This window comes from Galeopterus variegatus, unplaced genomic scaffold (assembly GCF_000696425.1).
Source record: "Galeopterus variegatus unplaced genomic scaffold, G_variegatus-3.0.2 Scaffold597, whole genome shotgun sequence".
Classification (NCBI taxonomy): domain Eukaryota; kingdom Metazoa; phylum Chordata; class Mammalia; order Dermoptera; family Cynocephalidae; genus Galeopterus; species Galeopterus variegatus.
Window position 1 is genome coordinate 360,341 of NW_007726708.1, and position 14,999 is coordinate 375,339.

The window sequence follows — 14,999 nt, forward strand, 5'->3', positions numbered from 1 at the left end:
CGGACACGGAAAAAAAAAAAAAAAAAAAAAAAAAAAAAAAAAAAAAAAGAATTAAGGGGCAATGGGACATTATGTCTACAGTTTACTTCCAAGTGAATCAAACTGGCGAAAGTTGGTTTGTTAGCTCTGTTTACTGTTTCTGAAACTTTAATGTAACTTGAAATTATTTCAAAATAAAAAGTTAAAAAAAAAAAATTCCCAGGCTATGGGCCCAGGAAGATGAGTTTTCATATTCAGCATCTGCACTTCATGTCTCGCTGCTGAGAGAGCCATTTTTGAAGGGTATTAATGTAGATTAGTGGTCCACAGATAACACAGCCATTACGTCCTTATGAGAAGGTGCATTCCAGCTTTCTGACAACATAACTTTCGGACCGAATCTTCGGGTAACTTATGATCTAATCAATATTATTCAAGGAAGAATGAGGCCCAGTGGGTAGTATGTAACTGTTCTCTACAGCTTCAGGGAAACCAATAATTAAATTAACTCATTCTGGTAGTAATCTGATAATGCCACTCTGTCAAAAGAAGGGCGGGAGGGGGCAGTGGTGGTGGAAATCTCTAAGGGGTAGAATTCAGGCAGTGGTAGAAAAGGTGATCTTTGAGTAAAGGGGCTTCCATAAAAGTAAACTGGTTTTGCTTTGACGCTGTAGTCAAATCTCTTGCACTTAAGGTTGTTTTTTCCTGTTTACCTCTGTCTGTTCTTAGAGAGTCTCTAAAGCACTCCCCTCTTCCTTTAGGATACTACAGTTAGGTATTTTTCAAGGGTTGTTTCCTAAAATTTAATCATTTTCTTCTTTTGCATCTTGTTAGACACTGCCAGAACATAACTGTTGTTTTCCTAAGAAATCTAAGATCCTAGAGTCTTAGCTAGGTAACCCGAACAGCCAACACGTGCATACAATATATGAGGGTACTTCAAAAAGTTCACATAAAGCCTGGTATTATCTTTTATTTTTCCACGAACTTTTTTTTTTCTGTCAGTTAACAAATTTTTAGAAAATTTTTTAAATTGTTTTTATTGTACTGAAATATACACAAATTTTACAAGTTTAACCATTTTTTACTTTTATTTTATTGATATACAATGTAGTTGATTTTCATGTCCCTTTACAAATCCCTCCTTTCCCCCCGTCCTCTCCCCCCCATCAACTTCATATCTGTTCACTTGTCTTAACAAGTTCAAGGAATTGTTGTGCTTGTTGTGTTGTCCTCCCCACCCCGCTTGTTCGTATATTTATTTTTATTAGCTCCCACATATAAGTGAGTCCATGAACTTTTTGAAACACCCCTGTATTTGGGAATCTTCATGTAGTTGAATCTGCATCCAAAGTTTTAATTCTATGGGTTCAGAATTTTGCCACATCCATTATTTATCTTGTCTTCTCCCCCGTCTACATCTTTACTTCTCTACAAAAGCTTCTAAACTATCTACTATGCATTTTTTTTTTCCTTTTTGTCTCTTTTTTTGTGACCGGCAACGGATCGCAACCCTCAGTGTCACGCCCGTACCGGACCGGGACCGGCAACGGGATCGCAACCCTCGGTGTTGCCCCCGCACCTCACTCAGCCAGTGAGCGGCGGTCTGTATGTGGGATCCGAACCCTCGACGGGAGCGCTGCTGCGCTTCCCAAGCGGCACACTGTAGCAGTGCGCCACCGGGCCGGCCCCTACTATGCATTTTAAACTAACGTTGAAAGCTTAATATAACTCTAAAGAATTATTTACTTCCTTACATTCTATATTAGCTTTTCTTGTGATCTGATGTATCTACTGTTTTCTTTTATCAGATGTTCAGAGAATTCCAACTTCTTACAAGAACAGACATTTATAAGAAAACAAGATATATTTTGGAATCCTATTCAGAAAATATACTGACTTCTTTTTCAGTGGTGGGCAATCCAATCAATATTGCACTGCAAGAAAAAATGAAACAGTATACAGATGAAGACATGTTGAAATGTTAGTAAACCTGGAGGGTGGGGTGATCCGGTATCAGTTTATTTGTATAATTCAGGATATTTAGAAAAGCTCTACTTTGCTAATGTAAGTAAAATTCCGTGAAACATCTAATGAGAAAGAAAATATTTTTCAAATGGGGTTAGAATACAGGTATAGATTTAAAAAGTACATGCAATTTTATAAAATTATATTAGGGGAACTAGTAGCCTGTCAATGTTATAATACAAATCACAAGGGAAAGCATGATAAAATCATCCTGGCTGATGAGGAGAGTACAGAAGTCTTGTCTTCTGGCAGTGATCTGGAAGGCAGAAATGGGATTTTGAATGTTTTATTAGAAGGGGATGTTGTTTAAAAAAGATTGTGAAACACTGATCTAAGGTTAGTTTATTCTCTGTAGAATGTAACAACAAAAAATCCAGATGGCTTAATACTAGCTGTGCTTAAAATAATTGCTAAAAGCTTATTTTTGTAAACATGTTTGCTTTGACAGATATGAAGATGACAGCCACATGTTTACTCCTCCCAGATGTTTTTGGGGACGATCCCAGCCTTTTTGTCGTTATGAATGAGAAGGTATGCAGTTTGTTAATGGCCATTGATTTGACATTTTACAACTTCATATGATAATTTATTGAAAAGCAGGATGGTGGTCTATTTTGAAGTATGTTTTGTCATATTTACAAACACACTAAATTGCCACAAACTCTTTTATTGTAATATTATGGTTAAGTTCAGGTGTGTGTTATTATTTAGCTACTTTACATCATGGGGTATGACTCCATTCTTTTTTTCAGGTGCAAGTGTTCACGCCAGTGTTACAAGTTAAAAACCCTTTCAACATTGATGTCTGCGAATTTTCTTTATATTTAGAAAAAGAGAGGCTCACAAAGGTGGACGACTGTGTTACAGCCTTGGCTGCTCTAGTAGCCGCCTTTCATGTATTTGGGATTGAGTGTCCAAGAAGACTGTCCCAAACCCTCAACTTCCTAGAGACGCTGATTTTTGATATGCGCAGTCCCTGTTTTCCTTCTTTGAAAGAAAAGGAAAAGGAATTAGAATTTCAACACCGAGTCTCTTAATAGCATGCCAAGTATCGCGTCAGGATTTAGCACTGGGACAGCTGAAACTTTATAAAAAATTGTTTTGATTTAGGGTTGTAGTAGAGATAAGTATTAGAAAATCATCTTGTATCAAAAATGCTAATGAATTTCAATGCCTTCTATCTTTACACCTAGATGCTTAAGTTCTTTGGGGAATTCTGTAATAAAATACGACTTAATTAAACAGCTCTTTACTTATTTTGATTTGAGTTCTTAGAAATCCTAAGATCAAGGCTGTACTTTCAAGGGTGCCTTAGTTTTTAAAAGACCCTATACTTCAGACTTACTCAAAGCCTTCAGATTAGGGTATGAGCTTTTGCACGTAATGCAGTGCAAAATCACATAATCTTTTGAAAGATTTAATGTCCAGGAGCTGCACATTTGTGGCCTGTGGGTTGCCTCTTTGCTCTGAACATTGCTTGGAAATATTTCTAACTTGAACATTTCAAGAAGAGGCACATACTACCCAGTTCCTCTTTCTCCCGAGGGACCTGCCTGGCTGCAGGCGCTTTGGTTTTCTTCAATCACTTGTTGAGAACGCGGGCTGCTGTATTCCTGAGGTCTCCTCGTTGCTGGCTGATCTTGCTGGCACGGGCTGTGAGATCTGTGGCCTATGTTTTTCTCCTGCTCCCCTCCCTTGAGACATAGCAACTCATCCTACATGTCCAACTGGCTTCTCCCCCAAGGCCCATGTTCTTATTCTGTCTGTTCTGTTCCTAACAACGGCTACACACGTACTTTTTGGGTTGAAAGGGCTCAGTGCAATCTCACTCTTTTCCAACTAATTCACAAGGAAAAACTTTAAAACTATGGTTTTAATGTGTCCCTTGATGTTATTATCAAAATATCCACGTTATTTACTCGTTTTGAAAGACGAACAGGTCATTTTGGGGACAAAAAAGAAATTTAGGTGTATTAATACCTCCATCACAACAGGATAAGCATTTCTTGGGTTATTTCATCAAATGAGATTTTAAAAAGTTTAAGAAGAAAGAGGTTTATATAAATTACTGAAGAAATATCTTTACAATACATATCTTTGGAAACACTGCAAAATATTTATTCTATCATTGAAATAAACAAGAGCCTGCTAGATACCTTTCTCTCTATAAGGACTTTCATTAAAATGCTGAAGTCAGTAGGATAAAAAGAAATGAAAAGATTAGCTGTCCACTTCTACAATGACTATTCACTAACTACATACATCAGAATGGACAGAGTAAATAACAATTTGCATAAATTCATCACTATGTTATAGTCTCCATTTCTTCCCTGTCATTAGAATGTACATTTAGTTCCTTACAAACTTTCCTTTATTTCCCCAAATTACCTCTACCCCTCCTTTTTCTTAGATCCACCATCTATCTTAGTCCTCTTCTCCGAAATGAATCTACCAAGTCCTTTAGGGCTCCTTTCCATACTCCTAAGGTGCATAATCTCTATGGTTGTAGTTGAGTGACAGCCTCTCTTAGGGTGATGGGGTGGAGCTGTGGGGAAACTGCAATGAAGTTTGGCTCCAAATACGACAAAGACATGAACTGACCTGGAGGGCAGATTCACATTCGTTTTGTTGTGTTTTTTAGTGATGTATCTATCTAGGTCCAGCGCTCAGCATGGTCCTGCTACTTGGTAAATATTCCTTGAATAACATACCCTATTTTCTCTGGGGGCTGGGTCTACTGTGTCTACACGTTGCACAGTGGGTCTGGGGAAAAATATCAACCTGCAGACAAGTTTCATTTAGCTTGCACAGTAATTTTAATTTTTTAAAAATGCCTTTAGATAAGAAGGTCCTATCAAGGTGCACCATTTCCCATTCTTCCCTCTTGTCTTCTCCAAGCCTGCTTCTCCCATTTCAGGATGTCCCTGCCGTCATTACTCCCTATTTCCTATGACAAACTTACACTATATTCCAAGCATGGAGTGGTGAAATGGTTTTCCCCTTCTTGGCACCAAATCCTGTGCCACCCTAAGGATGCTTAATACCTTGCCTTTGACTATAACAACATGCTGTGTATAATGAGTGGATTTAAAAGTTTCTTTAGTTAAAATATACGCTTTAAACTAGAAAGGAAAAATTCCTAATGCGGATGAATCCTACTTGGCATAACAATATAATTTTTGGATGTTTTTGTTGCTTGCTTGCCACATCCTCTTGGGACATAGTGTGACACATAATTCTGAATCCTACAGATTCATTATATAGCCATCTAATGCCATGTGTGCTTGATGTTGTTCCTGTTCTTATTTCACTCTATTTGACAAGCTTTCTTAAAAATCATACATGTGTAAAAAAGTTTCTGCAATTAAAATTTTATTGCATTCATACCAGATGTAATAAGTGCAACTTGAATGTACAAATTATGAACAAAACATAAAAAAGAAAAAAAAGCCAACAAAATCTTATTTCAGCAGATTCATGCAAAGGAATGAAGGGGACACTACAGATGTCACTGACCCTGTTTTACCTTGAATTATGACAAATGCAAAGGACTGCTAATAGACCTCCAACAGGGGACATCAAAGGAAGTTCTACATCAGAAAAAATTAGAGCAACTAAGGAAAGAGGTGGAACTTCCCCCAGAATTCAGACAGCATGCTACAAACTTACTTTCTATTTTAAAAATAATCCTTGAATATATGTCCAGTCCTGGAATTAGAAATTACATCAAAAGACTGACAAAATAATTTACCATTTGCCTTAGAAATGCATTCTTGCAAAAGAAACACTACCAGCTGTTAGTTTATAGATAATCAAGGGTTGTCATTTAAAGTGCATCTCTATGCTTATTTATTGAGGCAAAGTGTTCAACAGAAAAAGGAATCCTTCAAAAATGGAGGTTCTTGAATAATTGCTTTGGGAAATCACTTCCCTAATCTGTGAGCACTTAGAATTATGCATTGACTGGTGCTGCTCCTTCACACCTTGCCTTTTCAGTAAAATCTATATACGCTCTCCTTCAGCCAACCATGAAGAAGACCTGAGATGGAGCTGTTTATGGATTAGTGTTTCTGTTGACAGTGAGCCCTTGGTCTCTGTAGAACACCACAGCTTCTTCAATGGCAATTAGAGAAAAGCTCAAGATAGTCTCATAAACAGTCCAAGATCCTTACAAACATCCCCCCAAATGTAACTGTATATTCCTCTGATACAGCACCACGATGTATGAGATCGATGCCACAAACACACTACCTAATTTATTTATGTTTATATATTTTATTTTTCAATTCCATTCTTTTATATACATGTTTTTGGTAATTATAATAAAGATGCTGGTGAAAAGTAATTTGTTTAACATTTCATAATACGTGCAAAAGTAAAAACACTGATCCAAAAGAAAGTAATTTTTACAACTCTTCAGCCTCAACAAATTATGACAAGCAGTTAGGCAATATCATGACTTGCAAAGTTATACTTGGCATAATGTTGCAATTCAAAATATGGCACAAAATTAACAATACAGATAACAGTCACTGGCTAAATTTAGCCAGGTTTTGACTAATTTGGTTTAAGTTGAAATTTGATTATATAAAAAGGTTTCTGAAAGTATTGAAAAAGAAACAGTATACATGAAAGAGAATTCAACAATGTTTACAAAATGCCAAAAGTTCTTACTCTGCCCCCCCTTATCCATAAATAATTAATGAAGTCCCCCTTTCCCCCCACCCCCAGCCTCAAAAAGATTTACAAAGATAAATTTAGCTCAGTGAACAGAACCAAAAGATGACTGTTGTTAGACAGTACCTGGTTAAAAGCTCAAGCACTTTCATAAGAATTCATATATATTGTCTCTTGAGGAATATAAATAATCCAATAGTGTTGCTCTTTTGAGTTTTGGAGACTTCTGGCATAGGAGTTATACCCGTCCTTGTGCTTTGAGTAAAACATGAGCTTTAAAACTGAAAGCTGATGGTATTCAGAATTTATCACATTCAAAGTTCATTGTGAGAATTCTTCTCTGCAGCTTTGAACATCAGGATAGAATTGAAAATTTTGAGAGCAGGGCCCAGCTTAATGCTCATAATTTTAACAATGTCCGTTTGGGTCATAAGTAGAAAAGCTTCTCCATCAATTTGCTAAAATTGGGAGAAAACAAAAGAATGTAGATTAATCAGACGTAGTGTTGTGGGGAATATTCAAGGTTAAATTATCATCTGTCTCCTAACCACCAACACTAAAAAGGCACACATAGCAGTTCACGTGTGTAACAATATTTCCTGATACATGGACCTTTCCCTTCTACAACAACACACCAAATGTGTACTGGGAGGCAAAGTAAAACCTTCATCCAAAAATTCAGCCCACAAGGAAAATGGAACGTGCCCATAACTTCCTGTACTCACTCTGAAGTAGGTACTGAGTCAAAAGGAATATGGAAAAATCTGGGGTGCCCCAAATCCAGTTTATAACATGGTAGGTTTTTAAATGACAGAAGATAATAGGTATATAAATGTTTATGGACATAAACAAAAGAGGTCAGGCAAACATATTAGATACATGCTAACAATTTTTTTTTTTAATTAGCCTTCCACCATGAAGGAAAAAATCAGAAAGATAATTAGTCTTAACATACAGAACAAAAGCAGTTACTAACAAGGGCAATTAACAGTGTAATTAAAAGAACGAACATGAGACTGGGGTTGAGCATTGTTCTAGGCAGACTCTAGGCAGCTGTTTCTACTACTTGGGCAACCATGAGAAAGACCCTTCCTCTCACTGAGCCTGTTTTAAGACAAAAAGCCTATGCTTCTAGAGAATGGAGTACTTTGAGGTTCAAAGATACAACACTATGAAGATAACGTCCAGTTTTGTGGGCAGAGCCAAGGAACAAAGTCTTTCTGTATGACTTTCAACTCTCAGGTAGTTCCACTACCATAAAAAAAAAAAATTAACTCACTTTTCTTTCAGTTCTCCCACTCTGCAACAAAAACTAAAACACACTTTTGTTCTCTGCCTCAGAATACATTAGAAATCTTGACAGCAATGTCACAGGATGAGTTGTGTACCCTCCCCCCAAATTCATATGTTGACGACTTAACCCCCAGTACCTTAGAATGTCAGAATGTGACCTTATTTGGAAATAGAGTTGATGCAGATGTGATTAGTTAAGATAGGTCATTCTGGAATAGGGTGAACCCCTATCCAATGACTGGTGTCCTCATAACAAGGGAGAATTTGGACACAGAGACAGGCACACACAGAGGGAAGACGATGTGAAGACAAAGAGAGAACTCCATGCACAGGTCAAGGAGATAGGCCGGGAACAGGTTCTTTCCTCACAGCCCTCGGGAGGAAGCAACCCTGCCCACACCTTGACTTCCAGCCTTCTTCAGACTTCCAGACTCCAGAACTGTGAAACAATAAATTTCTGCCACTTAAGCCACTAACTTGTGGTACTTTGTTATGGGAGTCCCAGCAAACTAATACCGCTCTAAATTCTGCAAAGAGTTCACTAAATAAAGGCTGATATAATTAAGTAGCTGTTTCTTAAGATTTTCTTCTCTCCTCTAAAAACAGAAAACCTGTAAATCTAAATTGCCTATATACTTCATTAGTAAGAACTAGAGTCATCTTACACAACTCTGAGTAACAATTATGTAGGAAAAAGTTCGCTAATTTCAGTAAGAAAACATCCTGATGTGAAACTATGAGGAAAGATGTTAATCTTCAAGTGTGGCACAGTTAAGTGGGAGGTATGAGAAATGCTCTATTGTTATTTGGAAATGACTGCTCTGGTGTCATTTGCTCGTGCTATGCCAGCCCTATTACAAAGCAAGGCCAGGAAGAAAGGCAGATCTACTAACACTTAACTCAATCAAAGCAGACCTTAATAGAATGGATAGTCCAATAGAAGTCTTTTAAGTCATTTATGAAAATGTCAACTAACATACGGGTTTCCCAAGGAGCTCACTACAAAGATTGGTTTATTATAACCTTGTACCCTCCTGAAGGCTTGCAGCAGAGCCATGAGGCTCCTGAGATTATGTAAGAGTGTAACATGACAAATGACTCATGAAAAGGAACATCCAGGGAACTGACAGGCTACAATCTGAAGTTAAGAGTGGGATGAGGAGGGTAAATTTTGGTAGATTATAATTTATAAGGTTACATTAGAAAGAAAAAAATCTTGAGGCTAGTGCCAAGGTCAGATATTACACACAGGTTGCTCTGATGTGTGGTCATAAAGATAAGCCTTGATTGGAAGGAAGTAAACTTAATTTAAGGAAGTACATTCTACGAACAACAGTGATCACTGCAGTGTATTTCTAGGCGTACTTTGTTTGCTTCTGAAATGCACATACACTGGTCTAACTCCAGAGAATAAGTGTCTTGCTAATGGCCCAACACTAGGGATCTGGAACCCAGGAGCTCCTGCCTTCCATTTCACTGCTCTTTCCTCTGTACACTCTTGCTTCTTTCCTAGAGCTCTAACTCTACAAATTGTAGTGACACACTCTTGGTCTGAATGAGTCTCTCTCAGACTGTAAAGGTACCAGTATATTTACTCAACAAAAACACACTAAACATCTATTATATTGCAAACATTATTCTTGGGCCTGGGCATACAGAACAGAATAAAACAGATAAACAAAAACAAGCAAGCAAGCAAACAAAAACTCTTTGTGGAGCTTATATTCTAGTAGTGGGAGACAGACTATAAGCAGTAAACATAATAAATAAACAAAGTAATTCATAAGTTAGAAGGTGATTAGTGTTATGAAAAAGAGCTGATTGAAGAGATGAGTGGGCCGTAGGGGCAGGGATGCATGTCTGGCAGCAGCGGCAATTTCAAGTAGATGTCAGGGAAGGACTAATTGAAAAGATGGCAGAGGGAGAGCACCAGATGAACGTCAGAAGAAGAGCATTCCAGGCAGAGGAAAAAGCCAGATCACACCTGGACAATCTGAGAATAGCAAGGAGGCCAGCACGTGGAATAGTGTCAGCAAGGGACAGCGTAAACAAAGAGTCCAGGAGGCAAGATGGGTAACAAGGTGACAGACTGCGGGACCTTGTAAGGACTTTGGCTTTTACTCTGATTGAGAGATAAAGCTATTAGAATGAAGTGAACAGAGGAGTGGTATGATCTGACTTACGTTAAGCAGGAGCATCTGGATGTGCTGGGAATAGATTGTGGAGGAGCAAAAACAGAAGCAGGGACACCAGTTAGGAGGTGACTGCATTAATCCAGGTGAGAGATGATGGTGGCTCAGACCAGGGTGGTAGTGATAGAGGTAGGGAGAGTCAGAATCTTTGTATGTTTTTCAAACACACCCTATAGGATTTTCAACAGATTAGATGTGGACTGCATAAGAGAGAAGTCAAGGATGGTTTCAATAACAGCCTATCCTAACACCTTGTACTTCTGTTAGAAATGACTACAAGACTTTAGTTAGATTTGTATTATGGTTTACTTCTAGGAACTCAAAACCAATACTTGACGACCCTGTGAGACACTTAAGAGTAAGGATTGTGTTTCACTATTTTGAATCATTTTTCTCACCAGTCTTATAAAGAGCAGAAACTTAACAAATGTTCACAAGATGAATGAATAAAGGAGTGAATGAATACATGAATAAATAATACACATGGACAGAGAATGTTAACTGTCCTGCTCCTCCAAAGAAGAATCTGGTTTTCAGGATATTTGGTCCCTAAAGAGCATCTCCAATGACAATATGCCATGAAGAAAAAAATTATTCAGAGAAATACTGTATTATTTTGAAATTGAACTTGAATCTTCTTACACTGAATAACAGAGCGAACCAATATGGATTATCTAGATATCAAGAGAATCAAAACTAGAATTTATAAAATTTGTAAAATAGATGTACTATAAATTTATTTTCAAAAATGTTGTACCATTTTCAAAGGTAATGACTACATGAATCTTTGAAAGAAAGAAAGAGCAACAGCTCTGTGTGTGGATCTAAGTCTGTACAGGAATAGAAAATTAATTAAGAGTAATCCACAAAGACACTTCAGAGTTAGGGAAAGAACCTCAAAATCTGAGTAACTGAATATTAAAGATCAACTAGGAAGAAAATAAAACATTTCTGTAATAAAACAAATCAGAAAGGGTGCTGAAAATCAGATGCTTGTGCACTTTAACAGGCATCCATCTAAAGCACAAATTATATCTAATAGTGTAATAACACTGATGACCATTAGCTGGATTCTTCACTGTCCTTACCTCCTGCAATTAAATTGACAGCGCGGTATTCTTAACACTTGAGGTTTACACATAGGGGCAGACAAGGTATATATGCATGTAACCGTAGGCAGCAGATGGTGGAGAAAGCCTTCTGAGATTACTTAGTATACTTTCTGCCTTCTGGCAGCATTGTACAGAGCCAAAATCAGAGTGATAATTGACTGCTTTGCTAGGAGGAGATGACAGGCAAGTGACTTATTTTTAAAGGTCTCTAGTGAAAAGGGTCTCCTGCTGTCCTCTAATAACATTACTTCTAGTGTAGTTAGAAACTCAATTCCTTTTTATTATAGTGCTCAATGTCAGTGATATCATTATTAATCATGCCTTATTATTGATGTTTTGGACAGGCAGTTGAAAACAACTAGTAAAATTTAATCTTCCAAAAACAGACTGTGATAAATATTTGTTATGATAAACATCACTGAGAATTGTATAAAATATAGGGACTGTCTTTAGCAAAAAATGATAATATTATTTCCTATAAGCATCCAATGGAGTTAATCTTGGTGGTGTTAGAATCATGTTTGAAAATAAAATAATGCAAACTAATTTACTTTGTTAAAAAATAAAGTGTTGCTTATTCCTTTCTTTATTTTCCTTCTGTGCTATAAATTATATAAATGCATGCCATTATGTTTTGTGGATTTTTAAAATAATGAGTCAAGCATTACTACTGAGGAACATCAGAAAACAGTACTTACAAACATTCCTTTGCATCTCATCTCATACAATGACATTTTTATACACCTGATTAATACTGCTTGTTAGACAAATTATATATCCATTTGCAATTTCAACATAACCCATCTCTTCCTGACTCTGCCAATTCAACACATTTCACCATTCAATGCATTTCAGTGCTTTGATCCCATTAAGTAACAGACTGCAATTTAGTGGAACACTTACTTCATCTTTAAATACTTTTCCATGTTCTTCACACCCAGGTAAGCTCTGTATGAATTCTGATACCTGTCAAAATAACATTAAAATTCCCAGTTTAAAATAAAGTCAGAATCTAAATGCTACAGGTTCAAAACATTTAACCTATTTGTTTTAGGTGTTTTGCTCAGAAAAATTTATTTTCTATCAGAAAAAAAAGACTAAACCCTACATACACTCAATGAGTCTACCACTCCTTAAGCCAGTACTCCTGTATCCAGTGCCTGACAGAGAAAGAAAATAAAATATACCTCATCTGTGCTCCATTTGGAAACTTTACTGGCAGGGATTCCAGCGACAGTTGGAAGAAGTTTGCTTTGCTGCTCCCAGCGCAAGGGCAGACATGGAATTGGGGACTTAAAGGACAGAAAAACAGCTGACCGACGTTGTGCCTGCTGTACAGCTGGTTCTTCCCGGGCACCTGTCAGTTGAAACAAATGGAAAATTACTCTGAAAAGTGGCAAAAAAGCCCCAAATGCCATGCGTCTCCCCCAGATAATGAGATTGGAGGGTGGAGGTAGTTAAAGCATTGGCTCCTATAAGAAACAATCTGTAAATTCAACTTGCATGTTTGCTACTGCACCCGTTATTAAAAATATACTTCATTATGCTGTTCAGTGTTGCCTCTATTATGCTTTAGATAAGAAATGTGAATTTTAGTGGCAAGGAAAATAGCTCTCATCTTAGGAAATTTTATTTGTTCCCCTTTCTGCTTTGGATGTTGTAAAGGTAACAGCCAAATCGGATGCTCAAGTCCAGCAACTGTGTTTACCATATAGTTACTGTACCTGTTCTCTCCTTTTGTCTCAGGTTTGGTTTGCTTTTTCAATTTTTAGTTACTAATTATACTGACTTTTTAAATAGATAACTTAATTTTTTAAAGGAGGGATATAAAATTATTTCAATAAAAATAAAACAGCAGAAAGGCAAATGCTTTTGTTATTCTTTATTTGTGCAGATCAAAATTCAAACTACAGAATATTCTATTTATGCACTAGATCTTCTGAATCCAAACTCAGTTTACTGCTAAAATGGCCATTCCCTAGCAAATGATTTTATCCTTCGGGCTCTTGACTTACAGTACAGTTTGTCAATAATTACCTCATTATGATCCTTTAGAACAGAAACCTTTTCTGGAAACTACTTACTCAGAGCACCTACCCCACATTTACTCTCCCATCGCACCAGCTCAGCTACAGTGATACTTCAATTTCATCACAAATCCTTGCCGAATAGCTACTTGGTTTAGGCTTTGGTATCTCTAAAAATATTTTAAAGTAAGCTTTTTTTCTTGAAGAATAAGATTTCCAGAAAGGGGCACTTTTCACGAAGTGAATGAACACCCATATTACCAACACCTGGATCACAAAACAGAACATGGCCAGCATACCCTTCCGACTGCACCCTACTCATCAAAAACTTCCTGACTTCTAACACCACTTCCCTGACTACTAACACCACTGATTTATTTACCGTTTTTGAATTGTATTTAAGTAGCAACTCTAGTGTCTGGCTTATTTCTCTCAACAGCATGTTTGTGAGGTTCATCCACATTGCTGCTGTAGTTGCAGTTCACTTTCTCTTTGCTGTTTGGTTTTTCATGGTTATGAATACTCTACAATCAATTTGGAGCTGATGGGCAGGTGTTTTCAATTTTTGGCTATGACTAACAAACAGTGCTATTATGAACATTCTTATACATATCTTTTTTTGAGTGTACAAGTATATATGCATTTCAGTTCCACACATACAAAAGAGTGAAACATTGAGGTCACAGCATTTGTGTACATTAAACTTCAGCAAATTCTGCCAGTTTTCCAAAACAGTTGTGCAGTATACACCCACCAACAGCATCTGAGAGCTCCAATTGCTGCACATCCTCACCAATGCTCGGTATTGTCTGTATTTTTCATTGTAACCATTATGTTGGGTGCACAGTGGCATCACATTGTGGTTATAATCACATTTAAAGACTAATAAAGTTGATAACCTTTTCCTATTTATTGTCCATAGAGAAAGCTTTTTTGTGAGGTGCTTATTCATGTTTTATGTCCATTTTTCTACTGGGTTGTCTTGCCTTTTTCTTACCGATTTATAGATGTTATCTACATATACTCCTGGCAGGAGTCCTTTGTTGGAAACGTGTTATTACAAATATCTCCTCCCACACTGTGTCTTCCTTTTTACTCTCCTACTAGGGTCTTTTGAAAAACAGAAGTAATTGTAATAATGTTTAACTTATTGATTTTTTATTTTATGCTAATGCTTTATGTCTACTGAAGAAATCTTTGCTTATCCCAAGATCATGAAGATAGTCTCCTCTGTTTTCCTTTCATGTTTACATCTATAATCCACCTGAAATTCATTTTTTGTGTTTGTATGAGGTAAGGATCAATATTTGTGTTTTTTTCCACATGGAGTTCTAATTGCCCAAACACGATTTATAGAAAAGACCATCCTTTCCCCACTAAGTGCCAGTTTTACCATAAATATAAATGTGTGTTTCCACATTCTCTACCTTGTCCCACTGATCTTTGTACTCCAATCCACAGTTTTAATTACCATCACTTTATAAGTGTATTGATGTCTATGATGAAGATCTTCTTCAAGATTGCTTTTGCATTTCCATATAAATTTTAGAATCAGCTTATTTAAAAAATGCTAAGATTTAGATTAGGTTTTCACTGACTATAGATAAATTTGGTGAGAAGTTGACATCTTCGTAATATCTAATCTCTTATAGAGTAAATTAAAAACATTCTTTTAATCTCAGATATTCCCA

The 14,999-nt window shown here is 36.8% G+C and overlaps 2 protein-coding genes across 7 annotated transcripts in view; one reads left to right on the forward strand and one right to left on the reverse strand.

The window, feature by feature from the left end:
• Positions 1-3,254, forward strand: part of SAMD3 (sterile alpha motif domain containing 3) — a 60,029-nt gene extending 56,775 nt beyond the window's left edge. Inside the window, exons 9-11 of the mRNA XM_008570362.1 lie at positions 1,791-1,962; positions 2,456-2,538; positions 2,760-3,254. Coding sequence (XP_008568584.1) covers positions 1,791-1,962; positions 2,456-2,538; positions 2,760-3,044 — 540 coding nt within the window. The 3' untranslated portion in view covers positions 3,045-3,254. The remainder of the gene's footprint in view (positions 1-1,790; positions 1,963-2,455; positions 2,539-2,759) is intronic.
• Positions 3,255-6,262: 3,008 nt separating this feature from the next.
• Positions 6,263-14,999, reverse strand: part of L3MBTL3 (l(3)mbt-like 3 (Drosophila)) — a 114,455-nt gene continuing 105,718 nt past the window's right edge. For all 6 annotated transcript variants that reach the window (XM_008570363.1, XM_008570365.1, XM_008570364.1 and 3 more), the window contains 3 exons: positions 12,469-12,638; positions 12,185-12,247; positions 6,263-7,142 (listed from right to left, as the gene is read on the reverse strand). In XM_008570363.1, the coding sequence (XP_008568585.1) occupies positions 6,999-7,142; positions 12,185-12,247; positions 12,469-12,638 (377 nt within the window). In that variant the 3' untranslated portion in view covers positions 6,263-6,998. The remainder of the gene's footprint in view (positions 7,143-12,184; positions 12,248-12,468; positions 12,639-14,999) is intronic.